Source organism: Chironomus tepperi, unplaced genomic scaffold (genome assembly GCF_022539635.2).
Source record: "Chironomus tepperi strain 1889 unplaced genomic scaffold, CSIRO-AGI_Ctep_v1 contig_441, whole genome shotgun sequence".
NCBI lineage: Eukaryota > Metazoa > Arthropoda > Insecta > Diptera > Chironomidae > Chironomus > Chironomus tepperi.
In genome coordinates this window covers 28,515-53,232 of record NW_027226563.1, presented here as the reverse complement: position 1 = coordinate 53,232, position 24,718 = coordinate 28,515, and the positions used below count along the sequence as shown (strand labels likewise).

Below are 24,718 nucleotides of genomic sequence, written 5' to 3'. Positions count from 1 at the left end.
GATTACTTATATTAGAGGAATCCACGAGATTTCTTCTTTATGAGCAATCAAACTTTCATTTCATTAGTGATCATTCTTTGTTTCAAGATGGACTATAAAGGTGCAAAAGTTATTATAATCATGTCTGTGACATTTTCATTACAAGGATATTTACTAGATGCTGTTGGTATAAGAAGATATCCAGTAGATTTATATGAAAATGATTTTTGTGGATTAAATCCTGAAATTTATAGTGGAAAGTGCAAAAAGTTGAAATATTGTATGAATTTATTGGATGAAAAAAAGGACATTGAAGTTTGTAGCTTTGGTTATTCTAATCGAGGTGATGACACTTTAGTCTGTTGTTCTCGTGATGATTTTTATAAATCTCGTAAACATACTCGAGATGGCATTTTGGATTACGATAAATGTGCTAATAAATATAAGAATCTGCGAGCGACCGAAAGTACAACATTTCAAGCTTTTGCTATTAATGGCGTTGACGTAGGACCGTATGAATTTTCACACATTGCTGCAATTGGTAAATAAGTTCTCTTATTCAACGTATTGTTAAATTTTTGAATTTGGTCTTTTAAAAACATTTGTAAGGTTTTCGACCACATTCAAAGAAATTGTACGTCTTTACTTAACATTTGTAACGTTTTCAAAAAGGTGATTAAATTTCAAATTTTATTTTTCCGTTACAAATTCTAGGATGGCTTCAATGGGCTGATTTTTCTATAGCCTGGAATTGTGCTGGAAATTTAATTACCGAGTCTTATGTAATGTCTGCTGCACATTGCATGTTACTTGATGGAAGGAAGCCTAACATAGTGAGACTTGGTGATGTAGATCTAAATTCTGACGAAGATAATCATTTCATTCAACAGTTTTATATCTCTAAAATTGTTAAGCATCCTGAGTATAATTATGACACAAATGAAAATGATATTGCTTTGATTCAACTTCGTGGACAAGTCATGTAATGTGAAACTTTTAAAACATATAGCATGTGAAATTTGAATCTAATTATATTTTTAGTCCAACAATGAATGTAGTTCCTGCATGCTTGAATTCCGGGAAAATAAAAACTGAATATTTTGAAGGAGCTGGTTATGGACAAGATGAAAATAATCTCCGATCAAACAAACTTTCAAAAGTATTCTTGAAATTTGTCGAAATGGAAACTTGTAGAAATTCGTACGAACTGGCACTGTCAGAAGATTCACAAATCTGTGCCCAAGGATACAGAGACGATATTCCAGTACAGGATTTATGTTATGGCGACAGTGGATCAGCACTTCAATTCATGAATACAGATCTAGTTGAGGATCAAACAATTTACAAAATACCGACATTAGTTGCTGTCACATCGTTTGGAATAGGCTGTGCATTTGGATTTCCTTCAGTTTATGTCAATATTTCATATTATTTAGATTGGATGGAGTCAATAATAAGTCCATGAAGTCAAAATTATCTAAATGAATTGTATTTTAACAAGTCACAATTTGGTAAAATATAGCTACTTAGTTAAGTTAAGTAATCTAAAATCTAACTATTTTTAAAGTCTTTTATTTTACCTAATTTGATTTTAAAAAAATCGTGAAAAAATCTTACAAACTAGTTATTTTAGCAGAGCTTCAGAAAGCTATCCCGTAGTTGGAACCAACTTACATTTTTTAAAACGTTGGTCTTGGCGTAGGCATTAAACCTTTTGTAAATTTCTTCCTTGCTGCGGTTCCTGTACTTTGCCTTTTTGTAGGAGACCTTGCCTTCCTTTTGGATCCACTTTTCGATCTCTTGTATTTCTTTGTGATTGATTTACCCCAGTTGGAATTAGATTTCCTTTTAAATCCTTTACCGGTTCCACTAGTTGAGGCTTCCCTACCTAACTGCTCCCAATCTTGAGAGTTAGCATATTCATCATCACTTGGGGCTGCATTATTTCCTTGATTTGCATTCGCAATTTCCTCAGCACGGTCCATTTCGTAGGCACTTTGTTGTGCTGAATAAGGAATAATTACTTCCATAAACTTCTTACCATATTTCTCGAAATTAGCCTTGGTGACATGAGGAATTTGAAGCATATCCTCTTCCGTTTCTGGCATTTGAATTGACATTTGTCGTAAAGCTTCCATATTGATGACTTGTTGAATTGTCAAATTTCGTTCATCAGCTATTGATCGTGCAATATCCATAAGATCATGATAACATCTATCACGTAATGCACTGATTTTATTATTAAATTCATCATCACTGCTTGTTCGTCTAACTTGAACGTCATCTTTCTTAGATGTAGCTGTTCCATATTTCTTCTCGATAATTGCAAACTCAATTTTCTTATTTTGGGACATTAACTGTGCAACATTCTTACCAACTTTTATATATGAAATTGGAATGTCCTTAATAACTGTGATTTCTTCTCGCAAAAAATTTTCGATGACTAATTTATGAAGAATTCTTTGAATGTCATTTCGTTCCCAAGTTTTCAAAGAACCATGTCCTTTTGAATTATGGTGACCTGCATCAGTAATTTTCTTTGTCATTGCTCCTTTGAAGAAATCAACTAATTGTAGAATTGTAAGTCCATGTCTTGAACATATATCAGCAACTGTTGCGACAATATTTTTAGCAGTATCTGTAACATCCATAGTTTTATACTGTAATACTCGTGTACAATTATCGCAAGCAGATTGTCGATTTGCTAAGCATTGCTCTCTCGTAAAGTGTTCACCAAAATAATTAAGCTGTAATACTCGTCTACAATCCAACATATTTTCGCAGAAGTTTACAACCAGATCGAGATTATTCATTGATACTTGTCTTACAGCTTGCGGCTCATTTGACATCATATTGACATAACGAATTTTGTCTGCATATGAATAATATAATATGCATGTTGACAATCCTCCATCACGACCAGCTCGTCCTGTAATAAAATTTATTAAATACAGCAATTAAAATCAAATTAATTATTTACCTGATTCTTGATAATATCCCTCAATACTTTTTGGCAGTGAATAATGAATGACAAAACGAACATCAGGCTTATCAATTCCCATACCTAAATGCAGAAAAAATGTTATCAATCAATCACTGCCATAACTAAATGTAATTATTGTTACCAAATGCGATTGTTGCACACACGATTCGAAACTTATCAGTAATCCAATCTTCTTGTGCTTTTTCGCGATTTTTATCACTCATGCCAGCATGATAACTAATTGCAGATATATTTGCAAGTTGTAATTTTTGTGCAATCTGTTCAGTCTCCTTTCGTGAAAGGCAATAAATGATTCCGCTTGCTCTAGGAAATTTCGTCTTAATTAAACTTATTATATCTTGTAAAGTTTTAGCACCAGCTTTTGGATACACAATGTACTTTAAATTCGTTCGATTGAAGCTCGAAAGGAACAATTTGCAGTTTTGAATTCCTAATTGATGTTTGACATCAGTTCGAACACGTTCTGTTGCCGTTGCTGTTAAAGCCATTACAGGAACGTCTGGAAATCTTCTCTTTAACTCTCCAAGTCTTTTGTAATCTGGTCTAAAATCATGACCCCATGTACTGACCTAAATGTTGTATTCATTCATGAAAAGTATGTTGAAATATGCCAATAAGTTACTTACACAATGAGCTTCATCGATAACGATTCTAGTTAGATTTCCTCTCGAGTGCAGTGACGTTAAAGTATCTTGGAAAAATGATGAAGCTGAAATTTTTTCAGGTGTGACATAAAGAAGCTTGATTGTTGGATACAATTGATTCAAATCACTGTAAATTAATCTGGATTCATTTTGAGAAATATCGCCAGACAGTGCTGCTGCTTTTATCTGTTGAATGAAAAAAATTTCGAATTTAGTTCTATTACGTTACGTAAGAATTACGTAATTAAATCCGTATGTCATAATTTACGTAAAATCAAACGTACATAATTTTACGTAACATAAAACGTACGTCATTTTACGTAATATAAAACGTAAGAAATGTTACGTCATTTTACGTAACATAAAACGTACGTCAATTTTTACGTAATATAATATGTACGTCATAATTTACGTAATATAAGGATACTTACATCGAGTGATTTCAGTTTATTAACTTGATCCAAAATTAAACTTTTCAATGGACTAATAACAATAGTAACTCCTCTACCCATAACAGCAGTTAATTGATAACATAATGATTTTCCACCGCCAGTTGGCATTAAAATAAAGCAATCCTTCCCTAACAATGTAGCATTGATTGCCGGTAGCTGGTTTTGTCTGAATTGTTTCAAACCGAATTTTGATCGGAAAGTATTCCTCAACTCTCTTGAAAATTCATAATTTTCATTATCAAATTCGCCAGTAATTCCGTCGTTCTTAATATTTGTGTTGAATTTTCCAAGTGAAAAAGTAGATTTAATGGATATATCTGCTATATTGTCAGGAATCATTGAATCAACTGTGTCCTTTTTAGCCTTGCTATTAGTATCATTACTTAATGATTGACGAGAAGTGGACGGTTTTGGAGTTGCTGAAGGTACATCAACAAGTTGGCTGTAATCAATGATCGGAAACCCATCATCATCTAAATGATCATCATAAACGTTGGCGAGCGTTTCTTTTGTAGGAATATTATTTTTCATATTTATTCGAGGCTCAAATTTAGCATTTGTAGATGATATTGATGTAGAGGATATGTCAACATAACTGTTATTAAACTTTCCATCAGTTCTTTTCCTTTCGTCTTCAATATCGCCCATAATTTGATCAATGTCAAATTGATCATCATCATCGTCGTATGAATATTGTGGGGGCTCAAAGTTACTTGGTTTTGGAGAATCGGCTCGACTTTGAGCAGTTTGTACTCTTGGTTTGAAATTATCAGCTTTTACAGGAATAAAAGCACCTTCTGATCTTCGGGTATCCTCATTTTTAAAAAGATTAGTTTTGATTAAAGAGCTGTCTGATTTTCGCACTGGAAGTTCTTCACTTTCTTTCAGCTTTTGCCGCCGATCTAATGACTGAATCACTCCTTTCAGTTTAATTGTTAATGTTTTATTGTAATCCTTTACTGAATCAAAAACTGATAATGGAATGCCGCTGTGAGTATTAAAGTAATATTCCAAATATCTCAATTTCTCATCCTTAATATGCTGTAGATCATAATTGTACAGTGAAGTCGATGTTGAGTCAATTTCCGAAATAATTTCATTTGCTTCCGATTTTAAATTCAATTTCGATGTGGTTACTTTGTCAGCAGGACTTTCGGGTGGTTTGATGACATCCTTTTTGATCAAATTTAATTTATTTACTTTTATTTCTGGTGTTGATGTATTTGAGTCGTAAAAGTCTTCCTTAATTTTGTTGATTTTAATTGGTGAACCATTTTCCTTAAGCGAAGTAATTGCGGATGACAGCTGATTAATAAACTTGAGGCTTTCTTGGCTGGTTTTCTTTACAACTACATTTTCCTGGCTATTATTATCTGATTGTGGTGTATTTGGTAAACTGGATCTTGATTTTCTAAAAGTAAATTTACCAGATGAAGGCGATGCTGGCAGATCACTTGTAGAATTATTTTCAGAATTGCTGGAAAGCGACTTATTAAGATCATCAATGTAATCTTTGACTTTTTGTGTTGAAGAGGCTTGTGGTTCAATAACATCTTGTGTTTTTGGGATGTAGACAGTTTTATCTCGTTCGTCCTGCAATGTTTTATCAACAATTTGTGTTGATGTATGCTGTGGCTTTAATTTAAATAAAGTAGATCCTGATTTTGGTGCAGTCTTAGTTGGCTTTGAATTTATTTTAAATAACGGTTGAGGTTTAATTTCATTTGGTTCCTTTTTGGACAATGGCAAAATGTCATCTAAACTATCATCATCAACATAAGAAAACTGAGTTTTTGCTTGAGTTATTTCTTTTGGCTTCAAGATGTTTCTTGATGTGTTCTGAGTTTGTGTTAAATCAACTGTATTGCCTGTACTTTTGGAACCAGTAGAATTGCTTGCAGGTTGTGTATTAAGTGAGTTTACATTGGATTTTGTCTTAAATTTGAATTTTGATGCCAATGGCTTCTTGTCATCCATTTCATTAGATAGTTGAAATAGGTTCTCTTTAATATCGTTACTGTTTATGTCATTTCTATCCTTCTTTGGAGTTTTGTCATCATCTGATGAAATGTCTATTGTTGCATTTATTACCTAATTTGGAATTATCGATTAAAAAATTAATTTAATTTATAGTAACTTGAACTTACTGCTTTACGTAGTTTGAATGGATTTGCTATTTTATTGTCATTGATTTTTACAACTGGATCAATGATTTTAACTTCAGATTCATCATTTTTATTTCGCGCGCTAAAAAAATTGGAAAGTTTTGTCTGTTTTCCTTTATCCTCGACAATTCTTGGCATAATTTGTTTAAATCTACACTAATTATTAATTTTTAATTGCTTTCTTTCACATGAGATAAATTAATATACATTTAAATAGTTATTTTATGGGATTAAATGAAAATATTTTGTCCATTAAATACCAAAACAAAACAACTAGTATGAATGCCCCGTCAAAATTGTCTAACGAACTTTAAAAATTTAAAATATTTTACACACAAAATTAGAAAATAAAACAAAACAAAACAATTCACACTATAATTCCATATTATATAAATTAAAGACGATATGGATGAGCTTGAACAGCTCGAACATCTTTCATTAGTTTCTAAGATATGTACAGAATTGGAAAATCATTTGTCTATCAATGATAAAGATTTAGGTAAGCAAAAAATACAAAATACTCTTGAAAACGTTTTAAAATCATTGATTTTTACAGCCGAATTTATTATTCATCTTGCTGAACAAAATCCAAAGATTGAGGATTTCAGGAAAGCACTAGTTCAAAATGGAGCCGAATTCAGTGATTCCTTCACATCAAATCTCATGCGTATTATCTGTTTGATGAAACCGTCACTAAAAAAGAAATCCGGTCAAACGGCATTTACCGAAAAGTCATCAGAAAAAGATGTATTAGCATACAAATTTCCAGGTCTTGCGATACCAAACAAAGAGATTGATAGTGATCAAGAAGAAAAGAAGCCTAAAAATGATGATTCTACTGTCGACGATATGATGGCAGAATTGGAAGCCTTGGCACCAAGTACATCAACGAGTAGGCCAAAAGAGGACAAAAAAGAAGTCGTTGAACACAAAAGGAAGAGTTCAAGAGAAAGGAAAAGATCAGTTAGTCCAAGAAAACGATCCCGAAGTCCTCGTAAAAGATCAAGAAGTCCACGTAAAAGATCCAGAAGCCCCCGTAAAAGATCCAGGAGTCCTAGAAAACGATCCAGAGATAGAAAAAAGAGAAGTAAATCTAGGGATAGAAAGCGAAGTCGTTCAAGAGATAAAAAGAGACGTTCGAGATCACGATCAGCGGAAAGAAGGAGGAGACGATCACGTTCGAAAGACAGAAAGAGACAAAACAGAAGTAGATCAAGAGAAGAAAAGAAACGAGTAGAAATTAAGGACGATCCAGAATTGGGAAAGATTTATGACGGTAAAGTTGCAAACATCGTAAATTTTGGATGTTTTGTGCAATTATTTGGACTACGTAAGAAATGGGAAGGACTTGTTCATATCTCACAATTAAGATCAGAAGGACGAGTAACTGATGTCAATGAAGTTGTAAGTCGTGGAAATAATGTAAAAGTTAAAGTAATGTCAATAACTGGACAAAAAGTTTCATTATCAATGAAAGAAGTTGATCAACTTACAGGAGCTGATTTAAATCCTTTATCACATAAACCAACGGAATATGACGCAGATGCTCGAAATCCAGACCGACCAGTTGCTCCAATGTCTATGCTTTCATTACCAGGAAATGTTGATGACGATAAAGATATAGCTGGGCATGTAAAGAGAATATCAAGCCCAGAAAGATGGGAAATTAAGCAAATGATATCATCTGGTGTTATTGATCGACGTGAAATGCCTGATTTCAATGAAGAGGATGGTTTGCTTCCAAACAATGAAGAAGACGAAGAGGATATTGAAATTGAAATTGTAGAAGACGAACCGCCATTTTTACAAGGTCACGGACGTGCTTTACATGATTTATCTCCAGTTAGAATAATTAAAAATCCTGACGGATCACTTGCGCAAGCAGCTATGATGCAGTCTGCACTTCAAAAAGAACGTCGTGAACAGAAAATGCTTGCTCGGGAACAAGAAGCTGAATCAAAGCCTACATTTGGTAAAGACTGGATGGATCCTATGGATGTTGTCGAGGAAGATAAAGCAGAAACTGCCAAATTTACTATGGCACCACAAGATATTCCTGAATGGAAGAAACATGTCATTGGTGGCAAGAAAGCATCTTATGGACGAAAAACAGACATGACAATAGTTGAACAAAGACAGTCATTGCCAATTTTTAAGCTTCGTGATGATCTTATTAAGGCTGTTTCTGATAATCAAATTTTGATTGTTATTGGTGAAACAGGAAGTGGAAAAACAACTCAAATTACTCAATATCTTGCAGAAGCTGGATTTATAAGTCGAGGAAGAATCGGATGTACACAACCACGTCGTGTTGCTGCTATGTCAGTTGCAAAAAGAGTATCAGAAGAATATGGTTGTCGTTTAGGTCAAGAAGTCGGTTATACTATTCGTTTCGAAGATTGTACATCACCAGAGACAGCTATTAAGTACATGACAGACGGTATGATGTTGAGAGAATGTCTTGTTGACTTTGATCTTAAATCATACTCAGTTATTATGTTGGACGAAGCTCACGAAAGAACAATTCATACTGATGTCCTATTTGGATTATTAAAGCAAGCTGTTAAGAAACGACCAGAATTAAAACTGATTGTCACATCAGCCACACTTGATGCTGTAAAGTTCTCACAGTATTTCTTTGAGGCACCTATTTTCACAATTCCTGGAAGAACTTTTCCTGTTGAAATTTTATATACAAAGGAACCTGAGAATGATTACCTTGATGCATCATTAATTACAGTAATGCAAATTCATTTACGTGAACCTTCAGGAGATGTTTTGCTGTTTTTGACTGGTCAAGAGGAAATTGATACAGCTTGTGAGATTCTTTATGAGAGAATGAAATCATTAGGTCCAGATGTCCCTGAGCTCATCATTTTGCCAGTTTATTCCGCCCTTCCATCAGAAATGCAGACAAGAATTTTTGACCCAGCACCTCCGGGATGTCGAAAAGTTGTAATTGCTACAAATATTGCTGAAACATCATTAACTATTGACGGAATTTATTATGTTGTTGGTAAGTAATTAGCTTTGGGTTAAGTCTTAAAATTACTAAATTTTCTTTAATTTATTATTCAGATCCTGGATTTGTGAAGCAAAAGGTATACAATTCAAAGACTGGAATGGATGCTTTGATAGTCACACCAATTTCACAAGCAGCAGCAAAACAACGTGCAGGTAGAGCAGGAAGAACGGGACCCGGAAAAGCTTACAGACTTTATACAGAACGAGCTTATCGAGATGAAATGTTGCCAACTCCAGTTCCTGAGATTCAAAGAACGAATTTAGCGACAACAGTTTTGCAATTAAAGACCATGGGAATTAATGACTTACTTCATTTTGATTTTATGGATGCGCCACCTGTTGAATCACTTGTTATGGCTTTAGAACAACTTCACTCGTTGAGTGCTTTAGATGACGAAGGATTGTTAACACGATTAGGAAGAAGAATGGCAGAGTTTCCGTTGGAACCAAATCTATCAAAAATGCTCATCATGTCTGTTGCTCTCCAATGCTCAGATGAAATTCTTACAATCGTATCAATGCTCAGCGTTCAAAATGTCTTTTATAGACCGAAAGATAAGCAAGCACTTGCAGATCAGAAGAAAGCCAAATTCAATCAAATTGAAGGAGATCACTTGACACTTTTGGCTGTATATAATAGCTGGAAAAATAATAAATTTTCGAATGCATGGTGTTATGAGAATTTCGTTCAAGTCAGAACATTAAAAAGAGCACAAGATGTAAGGAAGCAATTGTTAGGAATTATGGACAGACATAAATTGGACGTTGTGTCAGCAGGCAAAAATTCTGTGAGAGTTCAAAAGACAATTTGTTCTGGTTTCTTCAGAAATGCAGCCAAGAAAGATCCACAAGAAGGCTACAGAACACTTGTTGATGCTCAAGTTGTATACATTCATCCATCAAGTGCCCTGTTTCATCGACAACCTGAATGGTAAGGAATAAATTTTGTTATAATATTTTTATTGAATTAACTAACAATTTTAATTTTATTACAGGGTTGTGTATCACGAATTAGTTCAGACGACTAAGGAATACATGAGAGAAGTGACAACAATTGACCCGAAATGGCTTGTAGAATTCGCTCCATCATTCTTCAAATTCTCAGATCCTACAAAATTGAGTAAATTCAAGAAGAATCAACGACTAGAACCGCTTTATAATAAATATGAAGAAGCTAACTCATGGAGAATTAGTAGAGTTAGAAAACGAAGAAATTAAGCATGAAATAAGGATTTTTAATTCAAAATGTGCAAATAAAGTCTCTCATTTTGACATACTTAATGTAATTTTAACTTGTTTTAATAATTCTTGAAAATTGACGAAAGCATTGCGGACGGCATGGCATTACTGCAAAATATGATTTACGTAGAAAATCAATAACTTCCGTACTTGAGTATACTATTTTCCACGCGGAAGTCAAAACTGTTCAGTAACGAAAGTTCATTTCAGTTCAGTTTGTTTATTTTCCCTCCTGATTCTATGAATAGTTTTTAAGAATTAAATTTTAATTATGTCTGTGCTAACTGAAGCAGATATACAGCAGGAACTAGATGATATATCTGCCTTTTGTGCTGATATGAATGAAGAGGATGAAGTTTCATGGCTTGGGTATGTTTTGGATTTTTTTTTAATTTCATAACATTAAACAATTTTTCTTTAAATTATTAAACTTTTAGTCAACTGGATTTAGATAATACTGCAAACCAGTCTGGAATCAATCAATCTCTAGATGTGTCAACGTCAATACTTAACGAATTAGATGAAAATACAAAAGACAGTTGGTTTTTCCCGGTGAAAGGATTTGAGAAACGAGATTATCAACTTAATATTAGTAAATCAGCACTATTCAACAATACATTAGTTCTATTGCCAACTGGTCTAGGCAAGACTTTCATAGCTTCAGTAGTCATTTACAATTTCTTACGATGGTTCCCACAATCAAAGATAGTTTTTATGGTAGGTACATTAATTCTCTTAACAGATTGCAAGATTATTAATGAAATTCTATATTAAAGGCTCCAACACGTCCATTGGTCCAACAACAACTGACAGCTTGTTTCGATGTCGTCGGAATTCCAAAAGCAGAAACAGCAGAAATGACTGGATTAACAAAGAGTAAGCAGAAGCGAAAGGAAAATTGGGATACGAAACGAGTGTTCTTTGCAACGCCGCAAGTTGTTCAGTCAGATTTAAAGGAAGGAATATTTCCATCAATGGCGATTAGACTACTTGTTTTTGATGAAGCTCACAAAGCAAAAGGAGATTATGCTTACTGTAAAGTCATTGAAGAAATTTATCGAGTAAATAACAAATTTCGAGTATTGGCACTAACTGCAACAGCTGGAAAAACCGCAGATGTCATACAAATTATTCAAAATCTACTAATATCAAAAATTGAGCATCGATCAGAAAGTTCCATTGATGTGCATAGATATACACATAAAAAGTTAATTGACATAGTTGAAGTAAAGCTTACTGCTGACATACAGGAAATTAATGATCATTTTATGAAAGTTGTTGATCCAATCATAATGGAACTGAGAAAAATTGGCCTGATCCAGACCAATCAAATTTCAAAGGGCTACTTAATCATGCAAAGAAAGAAGCTTGCTGAAAATCATTCAATACCAAATAATCAAAAGTCATCAGCATTTACACACTTCTCAGCTGCAATTGGATTTTTTCATGCATTAGAAATTCTACAACGACATAGCATTCATTTGTTCCTTAAAGCACTGCGAGACGATGATAATAAGAAAAATTTTAAGTTTTTCATTGCAAGAGACTTTAAATTGACAAATTATGTAAAGGAACTTGAACAAAAATATGAACCTGTGAGTCCCCTTAGAGTAAATATCAATCCTCTACCAAACGGAACAATTCCTGACTATCCAGACAATATTGACTTTGGACATCCAAAGTTTGACATTTTAAAAACTAAATTGAGTCAATATTTCGACAAAAATGGAACTAAAGCAATCATCTTCTGTGAATATCGTGATACAACACATTTGATTTACACATTATTACTTCAACTTCGTCCACATGTCAGGCCAAGTGCATTAATCGGACAAGGTGGCTCTTTGCGACAAAAAGATCAATTGCAAATAATGAAAAATTTTCGTGAAGGCAAGACAAATACTTTAATTTGTACCTGTGTCGCTGAAGAAGGATTAGACATTGGAGATGTTGATCTGGTTATTTGCTTCGACATCAATTCAAAGGTATGTAAAGTTATCAAACTTACGAACACTAAAATTTGAATCTCTAACCGACACTTACAATTTGAATTTTCAAAATCAGAGACTAGTTCAAAAATTGAACTTTAGAAACTTAAAAATTAAATAACCGTTAAAAATTTAATGTTGAATGTCTTTAATTAATTTTTTATTCGATCTTTATTCTGTATAGAGTGCTGTGAGATTTGTTCAAAGAATTGGAAGAACTGCTCGAAAAAGACAGGGAAATGTTATTGTCCTGGCAACAGAAGGAAAGGAATTAGCAATATCAAGAGACTTGCTGTATTCCAAAGATCAGATGAATAAGAGTATATCCCGAAATATGAACAATGAGATTTCCAAATATTATTACAAAGGAGCAAAGCTTTTCTCAAAAGATTTTAATCCAAAATGTATCGAAATGAAGTTTATAATACCAAATGAAGAAAATGAAGAGGAAGAAGAAACTGCAGAGAAAAAACCAAAAGCAAGGAAATCGACAAGGAAACAGACATCAAAGAAAAATAATGTTGAACCAAAAAATTCAAAAGAAGCGATCACAAACTATTTTACAAAGCCGGCTGCTAGAAAATCAAAGAAAAGCTTAGCAAAAAATGACGATGACATAATAGAAGATGAGGAAGTTCCAATAAATGATGTCATTGAACATGCTGAAAAATTAGATGATGTGATTAATTTAGATGAAGTCATTGAACCTCAGAATGCTGTAAATGATATAAATTTAGTTAAGAAAGATATAAATTTTAATGAAGTATTGGATAAATGCAAATCACAAATTAATGAATTAGTAGAAACTAATGGCATTAAGGAAGGAAGCTTACTCAAAACTATTATAGATCAACAAGCTGAAAAAGAAGTCAACACGTTTATAAATTTATTAACTTTTTTCAATGAACCAATCATTAAAAGGGCTGAAAAATTCGAACTGGAACCTGGAGATATTGATTTATCGTTATTGGCACCTATCGAAAGTTCACATCCTTGTTCAGAAAATCAGAAAATTATCGAACGTAATGAGCGGTTGAAGCAGAAAAAGACTAAGTTCATGCCTGTTATATCGAAGCTAAATGAATCCAATCACATTTTAAAATCTCCACAAAAAAGTCCGGAACCAAAAACTCAAGATTTTAATTTCAATTCACCACTTCCAATTAAATTCAGAGATCTCAAAAATGCATCTACTCCAATAATCAGCAGACATTTTTCACCAAGAATTTCAAACTCTCCCTTTGCATCAGAATTTAACAAGTTTTCTCCAAAACCTTTACAAAATCTTCTGGAACCAAATAAATTTTCACCGAAACCCAATAATTCATTAATTCGACAGACTTTAGATTTGCATAAAATCAAGAATCAAAATGATTCTGCTGCGTTTTCTCAGCCTCATCTAGAAGTCAGTAAAAATGCTTTGCAAAATGAGAAGGAAAATTCTAAACTCGACGAGAATGAGGAAATCAAGAAGAAATTTGAATTTCTTGGTATTATGTCAATTGAAGATATTTTTGAAGGATGTGACTCACATTTTGATTACAGTAATCTTTCAAAACTTTCGGAAGCTGTTCCAAATACGTCAAAATGCACAGAAAATATCCAAAATTCACCAATTAAGGATGATGTTATTAGTTGCTCAGTCGATGAGTCAGCTACAGACAATATCCTTAAAAAGTTCAACATAAGGAATATCAATGATCTCTTTGACTCATCCGACGATGAAAAATCTTTAAATGCCATTGAAAGAAATGTTTTACAGAACGATGAAGTTGTGTCGATTGGAAGTGATAATACACAAGTCTATGATGTGGATGAGGAAATAGCAAGAATTGAGGAAAGTAATCGGATTATTGATGAAAGTCTTTGTATTCCCCATAAAGTTGAAATTAGCGACGAAGAATATCCAGAAGTAATTGAAAGTTCACAAAAGGAAAATGAAGTGCATACATTACCTACCTTTGACGATTGTGCCATTAAAAAGACTGACTCCAAACCAAATTTATCGAAACTTATGAGTAAGATGCAAAGTAATCGCATACTTACAGCTAGAACACAAGACAATCGAACACCATCACCACCTCAAGTTACAACACAGAAAGATCACACTCAAATAAGGTATAAGACACCACCTGCTCATGAAATAACAATAAGGTCTGACGAAAGCACACCAGAAATAAGCAACAAGTCGTCATTTTATCAGAGAACTCAAGCTTCAAGTCCACTTACATCTCGGCCAATTGTTGATCATTTAGACAAAATTAAGTCAAATTTCAAAAGTCCGGTTGTGCGTCGAAGAATTTTTCGGAAGAAGAGATTACCACACAGTTCATTTTTGCAGACACAAGCCTGTGCTGATGATAATTATGCATCATCAGATGAGCCAGATGAACATGATACGTCACTTAATGAGTTTGTTTGTAATGATACTGTTGGACATGATGACACAATGATGCACGCAAAATATCTTAAAAGTCTTCAATCACCAACTGCAGCAAGCAATGGCCGATTTGTGTTGAGGCAATTAAAACCTGCAAATTTAAGTGACATTTATTCACAAATGCCACATGAAGAAGATACACATGATGAAGACAGTGACAATAGTATGGACTCATTTATTGTGGACGGTGAAGATGAATCTGTTATATCGGAAGTCGATGAATTGGAATTGGCTGAGAAGATTCTAAAGGAAAAGCGCAGGAAGCGAAAATTACAACAAAATTTTGGAGAACAGAAAAAGAAAAGAAAAATTGTTATAGCTGATTCTGATAGTTCCGATGAAGATGAGCTGATGAAGTTAAGGAACGAGGTGCTGGCAAATCCTGATTAATAGACTGATGTAAAATAGAAGTGAGACAATAATAAAAAGTTTGTATTTTTTGAGAATATTTTAACGACTTAACATATCAAATTATATCAATCATTATCCAATCAGGAAGATAATTTATTGTTAATTAAAGTTTAAATTTGAAATGTATTTTAATCTCAAAAATGAACTATATTTTAAATAAAATGTTTGAAAACCATACAATTGCGTCTTTGAATTTGTACAGTTTTCATAAAACCCTTCATACAAAAACATTTGTATTGTTTTAAACATAATTTCATTTGATCATTCCAAAGCTATGCTTGATTGCATGAGACGATCACGATAATAATAGAAACTGCGTAACGGTCGTTGTGAAATTGAACGCGAGAGAAAATAATCCCTTGCAAAAAATCAAATACTTCACAAGAACGTCAAGAATTTTTTTATATTTTAAAGTTCAACTTTAGATTCTGAGTTAATAGAAACGAAAAATGATATAAGAAAAGGAGAAAAATATCCACAGAATAGTTGTAAAGGAAAATGTCAAGAAATTCGAGGTCGGAGCAGCGTAAAACGGAACTAATAAAACAGCAGTCATTAATTGAGCAAAAGAAAATTGAAATTTCTAAAAAAATTCAGGCAAAAGAATTGTTGGAAAAATACAAATCACAAACGAATAGGAGGTAATTAAAGGCATTTGACGTAAAATAGAGGATGTATGTAAGCATAATAGCATCGAGTAAGGCCAAAAGAGTGACGAGAAAGTGAAAAAATTAAGAAATTTTTATTTGACGAAAAGAAAAAATGGACGATTCTATCTCAAATAATATTGTAATGATTTTTTTTTCGTCGCATTCTTTTGAGCTATTCCGTCCACGATTAAGTAATCATGAAAAACGCATTTAGTCATTAGAAACTAATCATTATCATCCTATTCCTTATCTATTCTCTTTATCATCAGTGAATTGTTGCCCAATGATGGTAGTTTTCTTGAAAATTTCAAGCGTTTAACAGGATCAAGTAGTAGTACAAATGAAATAAGGTAAATATTAACTATACATTATACACACAGATAATCCAACAGAACAAAATATCATTATTAAAAGTGAGAAAACGATGAAAAATGAACAAGTCTAGCGTATGGATTAAAATGCAAATTCATTATATGTATTTATGATGTGGATAGTGTTGTATGAAAAATTAACATTTTCTTGATATCTAATTATGATGATTTTTTTGATATTTTATAGAAAAAAAAGAGTCTACATTAAATTGTGATAATGTATTAGTGATATATTTAGTGATCCACGAAAAAAAAGAAAGAGAGTGACTAAATATTTTCAAATACAAAATATAAAATTCTTATTAATCGTGCTACCATCATTACTCGTTTCTATCTACATTCTTTATTTTACGTTGTGCAATTATATGCTAATTAATGTCAAAAAAATAATTCATTTTTTGTAGTGCATCATCATCATCATCGTCATCACACACAGTGCCACTTCAATTGAATGCCATTCCATCACTATCACTTTTAGAATTTGAACAGCAACATCATAATAATAATAGTAATAATATTAATAATCATCAGCAGCAGCAGCAACAACATATTGAATTAAACGACATCCCAACACCCCGTGAATTAGACTTATCATTAATACCCAAACCAAGCAGTTTTAAATTGGACGAAATTTGTATGCCTCCTCTCATTGAAGGATCAAAAATCAAAGTACCAAAGTCAAGAGCTGAACTCATAGAGCTTGTGTCGGCAAATGGCGATGGATATGAAGAGAATCTGGTTATAAAATGCAATAAAGATGAATTGGACCCATTATTAAGGTGAGACATTAATGAAAGATACAGTGAAAATTAATTGAACGAGCCAGTCAGAGTATACAGGCAAACATTTTTCTTCATATATTTTCTAAAAGAAAAAAAAAATTATACGTATACTTTTTCTCTACATTGTTCCATCTCTTTCGTTCGCTCTATTAGAGAAATGAAAAAAAGAAATGAGTTGTTGGCTGTATATGCAGGATAAGACGCATTTTAGTGGTCAGTGCTCACTATCTTTCGAGAATATCTTTCAGGTTAACACCCTATACTATTCTAAATGTGATTAAAATTGATACAACTTAATTAAATTAATAACAAAATGCCTGAATTCACATTTCAAATAAGATTCTCATAATTCAATGTTTCACAAAAACATGAAGCATAATTGAAGACAAAGTGAAGACACTGATGTTTATTCGTCATTAAAATGCGTACGGAACCTCGAAAAACCAACACAATTAAGTGTTTTTTTTTACCAATTTAATTGTTGTTGCCACTAATATTTCTTTCAGGTTTATATTTGATAAGAATTGTACAGAATATTTAGAGTATCGTCGAGAAGTTATGGAGCGTCGTCGCGGTGACAAATACGATCCACTTGATGAGCTACAATACGAGGATTATAAAAAGGCACCGTCGATGATGTTGCAAGGACCAAAGACTTTTGGCTTTCATTATTCCCAACAAACGTGAGTTGACATTTATATAGATAGATACACACAAAAAAAAAGAAGAGAGAGGAATAAGTAATTATTGACTTAATGTTTATTTGAAATTTATAGTACTCAGGAAAAAGTAGCAAAAACTGTCACAACAATCCGAAATGATGATTCGGAATCGACAAATTCCGACACGGAAACGTGGAATTCGATGAAGGAGAGAAATTTAAAAAATCTTAAACGAAAGGCAATTCACTCGAGGTCGAGAAAGCAGCAAGATGCATCAACGACAGACTCATCGGACGATAATATAGATTCGAAAGATGATAGGAGATATAAAATGTCATCGGCAGCGTCCACATCGTCAAGCAATTCCAAGAAGAGTGGCGATCAATGTGAACAGAATCAACTAGAGCAACAGCAGCAGCAATTAGATCAATCAAATGCAAATTCCGATAAAACTTCCGAATCATCGTCACGTCCACCGAAAAGAAAGAAGAGTCGTTGGAGTGAAGGACCTGTAATTCAGACTGTCGTTGTGCCACCGCCTGTAACAAGCTCGTCAATTTTACCAGCACCGACAACCATTGCGAAGCTCGCAACTGTTACTAGATCTGATCCTGCATTATTAAATTATGCTCGACAAAACTTTGGCACAACAAGTTTAACTGAAGAGGATTGGAAAAAGGCCGAGGAACATTATAAAATTAATTTATTGTTTCAAGACATGCAGCGAAAGCGACAAGAAATAGATCAACTTGCAAAAAACGGTAAATTTAAGTATGAATATGACTCAGACGAGGACGTGAATGGTGGAACTTGGGAGCATAAAATGCGCACTCAAGAAATGGAAGCAACATTGAAATGGGCGGAAGCACTCAATAAGCAATGTCATGGAAAGCACCATATTGGTGACTTTTTGCCGCCAGGTAAATACTGTCTTGATTCTTTTATTATGGGGATTGCTATAGACGTCATTTATGAACGACCCCCCGAATGTTTTTTATTGCCATACTAATAATTACTTTTTGTACTGTTTGCAGAGGAACTGAAAAAATTTATGGAAAAATATCAAGCTCAAAAAGATCCCTCACGCCTTCCTGACGTGTCTGATTATAAAGAATTTAAATTGAAAGAGGACAATATTGGGTATCAAATGTTACAAAAATTAGGATGGAAAGGAGAAGGAACTTCACTCGGCGTTAGTGGAAGCGGTATCACGGAACCAATTAATAAGTGAGCCCTTTTTTAATACGAATTTGAATGCAGCGATTGGATCTAGCTTTTCGATCCAGAGATTTTTATATCAATCCTTAGATTTAAATATTAATCCTGGGATTTAAGTTTTAATCCTAAGATTTATTTGAACCTTCAGATTCAATTTCAAAATTACCTTTGTTAATCCTGATTTTCTTCAATTCTTCTATTTGATCTTAGAATTAACTTTAATCACACTTCTTTAATGTTAAGAATTTCACAAAAAATGCTATAATTAACTATGCTGTACATTTGTACTATACATTATTCGATCAGTAGCATCAAAAGTAAGATAAGCTAAGGTGTTAAACATATTATTAGATATATCTAAATCAAATGTTGCAGTAAAGCATACAAATTTTACAATTTGTCATTTCTATGATTTATTAAAAAATCGTATTTTTAATCCTAGGATTAGTTTCAAGTCATTTTCAGCTCTTTTATCTAAATGCATAATTTTTAGTCAAAATGCAAATGATGATAAAGACTAAAACGATTTAAATTTCATTACAGAGCAGCACCTCGCGAGAATCTTCAAGGTTTGGGGGCAAATGAAGTTGAGGCACCAAACGAAAATGATAACGAATATGAAATTTATCGAAAACGGATGATGCTTGCTTATAGATTTAGGCCAAATCCTTTGGTATGTATGTGTATTTCAGATGATTCACGACATGTCTGTAAGGAAATTTTTATTCGTGACACACCCAATGTTAATATTCTAACTTCTCTGACGACAGTTAAATCCCCATTAAAATGATTGATATTTTTTTTTTTGCTTACTTATTGCCATAAAAGGATCGTGATTTTTATCAAAAAAATATCAATTTCTGTTTTTAATTCACGAAATTGATTTGAATTTCCTTACATTTATGTTTGTTGACTTTATATTCCGTGACATTACTAATGATAATCTTCTTCTTCTTCTTTTTCTTATCCAAACAGAACAATCCTCGCCGTGCGTACTACTAAATTTCTTCTTGGTTCATAATCTATAATTAATTATTAAATTAATAAGAAAAAATCTAGCGTGATGATCACAAAAAAAAAATATAAACAAAAAAAAATCTAACATTGCCATTGGTGATGATGAGATTTAAAGTGCATTACAAGTTGGCAGAAATAATAATAATATGAAAAAAAAAAAAATAATATTAATAATAATACACATAAATTAAAGTTGTTTATAATCCCTTTGTGGAATGAAAAGTGAAAAAAACAAAACCTTGGGATAAATGAGAAGCAGTGATTAAAATTGCTTGAAAATGAATGCAATCAAAAAGAAGTGTTAAAGTTGCATAGTGACAAAAAACCATACAATTCCGCATATTTTATACTACAAAATCCTGTTGAATGGTTTTGAAAACCTTATAAATTTTTTTGATAAAAAGATTCAAATTATGCAATTTTTGGTTGATTGATTTCAATCAATTTCAATCATTGACACACACACATACACACACACACACACATAGTAAACAAAAGATGAAGAAAACCTTTATGTGGAAACAAATTTATTTAACCCAAAAAATAAATGAATTAAAATGAGGTAAAAAAAAAATTTAAAACATGAAATTTAGTATGACACAGATTAATTCACCATTATACATTACACAAGAAACTGAATGAAAAAAAAAAAAATAAGTTGAGAAACAATTATCACAATCAAATCATTTAGGATGGGTTTGTTGCAACAACCAATTGCATACATGTTAATCTAGTTGAATTAATAATTTTTTTTTTCGGTATAGAAAATTTTTTTAAATGTAATAAACATTTTTGACTCGTTTTCTTCTTTTTTTGTTCTCTCTTTTATAAAAAAATTATCAATTTAGACGAGAAAGAAATGATATAAAAATGATATATCTAAAAGAAAATTTAGAACTGCTAATGTACGTCGTACTCTTTCTTATTTCTAATTGAAACAAAAAAAAAAATCATGCTTTTTTATGATGATAAGTCTTTTTTGGATGATTAAGGGAAAAAGAAAAAGAGATGAAAACCTTTTTTATCATGATTATTTTTTTGAAACATTATTTCTCTTTGATTATATAAAAAAAAAGAATAAAATTATTTAAATTAATTAATTGAATTTATGGTATTTTTGTGCATATGATATGAAATATATATTTTAATGATTTTTCTTTCCAGGTGCTGTTCTTCTTGTTTATTCTTGATTCAAGAATGGTATATTCAGAAAGCTTTTGTGGATAATCAAATCATATTTCATTGATTTTCAAAAAAATGGATTTCATACATATTTTATTTAAAATAATCAATTTCCTAATAGTTTACTTGTCATAGTCAAGTAGCCAGCTATAATTGTGTCAAAAGTTAATCGGAATAGTTTATTCGTTAGTACAGTTTAGTCGACCTATATTTACAGTCGAAATGTATGTTTGTAGTAATCAGACCGTTAGAAAGATTATTTTAAGAAAGCTTGTTTCAATGATGGATTCATATATTTAAGAAGACTTGCTTTATTTACTTACTTTGCTGTTAGGAGAGATCAATTGTTATCCATGGCTTCCCTTAATTTGCGTCTGAAGTTGACTATCGCTGTCAACCACATGTCAATTTCCGATAAAAAGTGAATCGGTAGCATCTTTCCATGAGTTCTTGGAGCGTCTTCGTGATTGCCTGCCTTCTATGAAATCAAATTTAAAAACTTTTTTTTTGGAGCTTCAACAGGTCCAGCCTAACAGAGCATGTGACAATGGTTCTTCGTACAATATCCGCTTTCGAAGACTTGGTTTGCAGGGTTGATATCTGTGAATGATGCTTGTAACCCGGAACCAATTAGTTCATGGTTACAGTCAAATTATAGGCAAAGATAAAATTATGCGACGAAATAGCACCAATAGCGTTTTGTGTATTCTCGACACAAAAATTGTGATTAGGTACTTTCCAATGGTATATCCTGGACCTTGAAACTGTGCAGAGTTGGAAAAAATCAAAACGTCATTTATTACAAATTATCGAATAAAACATATCGGCTGGAAATCATTGCATTAAAAACAAAGAATTGTCATTAAAAATCTAAATTTAAGATGAGAAAAGCTGCTGCTTGAACTTTAAAAATATATTATATCATTGCAGAATTGAAATACAGAAATAAAAATAACGTTAAAAAGGTAAAAGCAGGGAAAGTTCGGAATTGACGTAACGGTAAATACAGCTTTTTAGACCGACTCTACCTAACGTAACAAAATCATGAACCATAACTTGTTACGGAGCACAAACAGAGCTCGAAGTTAACACAAATTCTATTTGAAGTCGAGCCGACTTGTGTCGATCTTTTCAAACAAAATTCGAGTTAAGCTTAAGCAAAGCCAGGGATTGAAGTCGACTTGATCGATAAAAAATAACGGTTAAAATTTGAAAAAAAATTTACCGAAAAATTTATCGATCAAAAATATTCGTTAAAAATTTTTTCGACAAATTTTTCATCAACAATCCAAGTTGAAAATTTGTTGATTAAAATTTACATGAAAAATTTATTGATCGACAAAGAATTTACTGAAAATTTTTCAACTGTATGAACATGAAATGGAGAATTTTACAAGGCTACATCTTTTTTGGAGTAGTTTTTTGGCTTTAGTTAAATTATAAATTAAATACAGCCCAACAGATATTACAAAATGGCAGAATTTCCGCACAAAATCACTTTTATTTTGATATGGTCTTGTATTTTTCAATTAATGATGCTTACTTAGCCTGTTTCATTCCATCTTCTGCCTTTAATTACAGTACGAATTCTCCAAATCAGCAAATTTTCCCTTTTTTCCATAAAATTCTAATTCTCAATTGTTTCCATTAATATTGGTCTAGTAAGGGTCCTGAGTCTTCTTTTATGTCCAAATTAACTAAACTTTTTATTTAATTTAATTAAAATAAATTTTTCGCAAAAAATTGTAAACAAACAAATTTTTCGGTAAAAAAACAAATTTTTCGATAAAAAAAAAATGTTTCGATAAATTTATCGATAAATTTTTACGATAAATTTTTTATCGATTTTTGATCGACAAATTTTTCATTGAATTTTTTTTAATCGATCAAGAAATTTATTGAAAAAATGTGATCAACTTCAACCCCTGAGCAAAGCTTAGCAATGTTACAGATTCCCCGTTCCTCACTATGCGTTACGTAATTTCTGAACATTCCTTTTTAAAAACATAAAAAAATCATCGAGAATTTGATACGCCTAAAATAATGTTTCTAGGAATTTCTCTGACTAATCAACATTCTGCTCATTTTAATTATTACAAAATTGATGAACTTCCGTTTTCCAGAAACAGATTAACCTTAAATTATATTTTACAGATTCCCAAAAATTTGATGTCAAAAATTTAATAATCATTAAAATGCCATTCGTCGAGTTAAAGAATGTCAGAAAAGTTATGTAAAATTATTTTGTCTAATTAAAAAATATGTGATCAAAATCCTTTCATCTCTTCTTTCGTCTCCATATTCTATGTTTAAATACTTGATTAAATGTTAATTAAATTTCTGTGAGTTTGTGAAGACTTATTGAAGATGACAAAATATTTTTGTTCCTCTCGAATTTCTCGAATGATTAAATTAATTTACAGCAATAAAAAAATTCAATTTGGATGAACGAGCGTTTAGGAGCCGTTTAATTGTTGCGTAACAAAGTGGTAGGCATCATGTGTGCTGCGGCGCACTAAAATGGTGTCAAAAATGTTTTGAAATGCCCTAAACCGTATATCGTGTATGGTTTCGATCGAGGCTTACCACCAAGATGTGCCGTGAAAAAAAAGGTTGTCCATCACTGACGTATCGCGAAAAATCAATCCTTTCACCTATCAACCTTTGAAAGCAAAACGGAAGAAGTGAACAGTGAACCAGGCATGTGGCTGCAACATGACATCCAAGTGCCAATTGACATCCAATGTGTGCCACGTGGCTGCAACTTGCCTGCAATAAAAATCGTTTGTCAATCGGGTTATGTAGCCCAATAATTCTGATTCCAAAGAAACAGAAACAAGTGAAGAACAATGTGCTTGACACCACATCCGTATAACGTACGACGTTGTAGGTTATTTCAAAATGTTCCAGTCACAACCAAGTCACAACATTTTTTGAAAGCGAAATTAATTGTGATTGATCCATTTTTTTAACTGTTCACTTTCAATAGTCATTAAAATTAGACAATTATAAAACTATACACATTGTTAATTTCTTTTGCTTGAGCTATTAAGACTGATGTAGGTTACTGGGTGATATGTTTTTTTCTTTCCTTCATAGCTGATTTCATTCAACCAAAGAGTGTTAAGTAATCTCATGTAATGGATAATTTCACTTTCAATTGGCTACTTCGATAATTTCAATTTGTGCTTTTGTTATGCATTTTCATAACGTCAGAGGCTTATTGAGAGTGGAATGAGACTCTACGCTTTATTATGAATTATGTCTGCAAATTGAAATGGATGAAGAAAATTCATTTCATTTGAATGTCGGACATATCAATACAATTTTGTTTTAAAATTTACATACAAACTGATATTTTCGGTGTGAACAATGAAGAGACAAATTTGTTATTTTGGTTACTGTTTAGGGATTCATGGTCGGAATTTTGATTTTTGAAGTTCATCCTAGGAATTTGAACATTTTGTTTGAATTCCATAAGGTGCAATGG

The 24,718-nt window shown here is 32.3% G+C and overlaps 5 protein-coding genes across 7 annotated transcripts; 4 read left to right on the top strand and 1 right to left on the bottom strand.

The window, feature by feature from the left end:
- Nucleotides 1-88: 88 nt before the first annotated feature.
- Nucleotides 89-1,531, top strand: LOC139097915 (trypsin-1-like). The gene is made up of 3 exons (XM_070649880.1): nucleotides 89-520; nucleotides 694-961; nucleotides 1,021-1,531. The coding sequence occupies exons 1-3, from the start codon at nucleotides 121-123 to the stop codon at nucleotides 1,442-1,444; spliced, it is 1,092 nt and encodes a 363-aa protein (XP_070505981.1). The 5' UTR covers nucleotides 89-120; the 3' UTR covers nucleotides 1,445-1,531.
- A 37-nt stretch (nucleotides 1,532-1,568) lies between these two features.
- On the bottom strand, nucleotides 1,569-6,488 carry LOC139097909 (recQ-like DNA helicase Blm). The gene is made up of 6 exons (XM_070649873.1): nucleotides 6,227-6,488; nucleotides 4,059-6,170; nucleotides 3,610-3,813; nucleotides 3,105-3,552; nucleotides 2,960-3,043; nucleotides 1,569-2,908 (listed from the first exon to the last, which is right to left on the bottom strand). The coding sequence occupies exons 1-6, from the start codon at nucleotides 6,380-6,382 to the stop codon at nucleotides 1,659-1,661; spliced, it is 4,254 nt and encodes a 1,417-aa protein (XP_070505974.1). The 5' UTR covers nucleotides 6,383-6,488; the 3' UTR covers nucleotides 1,569-1,658.
- Nucleotides 6,489-6,596: 108 nt separating this feature from the next.
- On the top strand, nucleotides 6,597-10,554 carry pea (ATP-dependent RNA helicase pea). The gene is made up of 4 exons (XM_070649863.1): nucleotides 6,597-6,743; nucleotides 6,801-9,260; nucleotides 9,323-10,199; nucleotides 10,264-10,554. The coding sequence occupies exons 1-4, from the start codon at nucleotides 6,650-6,652 to the stop codon at nucleotides 10,484-10,486; spliced, it is 3,654 nt and encodes a 1,217-aa protein (XP_070505964.1). The 5' UTR covers nucleotides 6,597-6,649; the 3' UTR covers nucleotides 10,487-10,554.
- A 179-nt stretch (nucleotides 10,555-10,733) lies between these two features.
- Fancm (FA complementation group M) lies at nucleotides 10,734-15,414 on the top strand. Its single transcript, XM_070649882.1, has 4 exons — nucleotides 10,734-10,876; nucleotides 10,945-11,224; nucleotides 11,284-12,492; nucleotides 12,680-15,414. Exons 1-4 carry the CDS (start codon nucleotides 10,779-10,781, stop codon nucleotides 15,323-15,325), a joined length of 4,233 nt encoding a protein of 1,410 aa, XP_070505983.1. The 5' UTR covers nucleotides 10,734-10,778; the 3' UTR covers nucleotides 15,326-15,414.
- A 302-nt stretch (nucleotides 15,415-15,716) lies between these two features.
- Nucleotides 15,717-21,151, top strand: LOC139097903 (SURP and G-patch domain-containing protein 1). 3 transcript variants are annotated; one of them, XM_070649864.1, is made up of 8 exons: nucleotides 15,717-15,987; nucleotides 16,266-16,346; nucleotides 16,772-17,146; nucleotides 17,656-17,832; nucleotides 17,926-18,731; nucleotides 18,846-19,038; nucleotides 19,573-19,702; nucleotides 20,005-21,151. In XM_070649864.1, exons 1-8 carry the CDS (start codon nucleotides 15,845-15,847, stop codon nucleotides 20,029-20,031), a joined length of 1,932 nt encoding a protein of 643 aa, XP_070505965.1. In that variant the 5' UTR covers nucleotides 15,717-15,844; the 3' UTR covers nucleotides 20,032-21,151. The 3 variants fall into 3 exon arrangements, with proteins under 3 accessions (XP_070505965.1, XP_070505966.1, XP_070505967.1); XM_070649865.1 differs by having other exon boundaries at nucleotides 19,573-19,706; XM_070649866.1 differs by lacking the exon at nucleotides 16,266-16,346.
- Nucleotides 21,152-24,718: the final 3,567 nt, after the last annotated feature.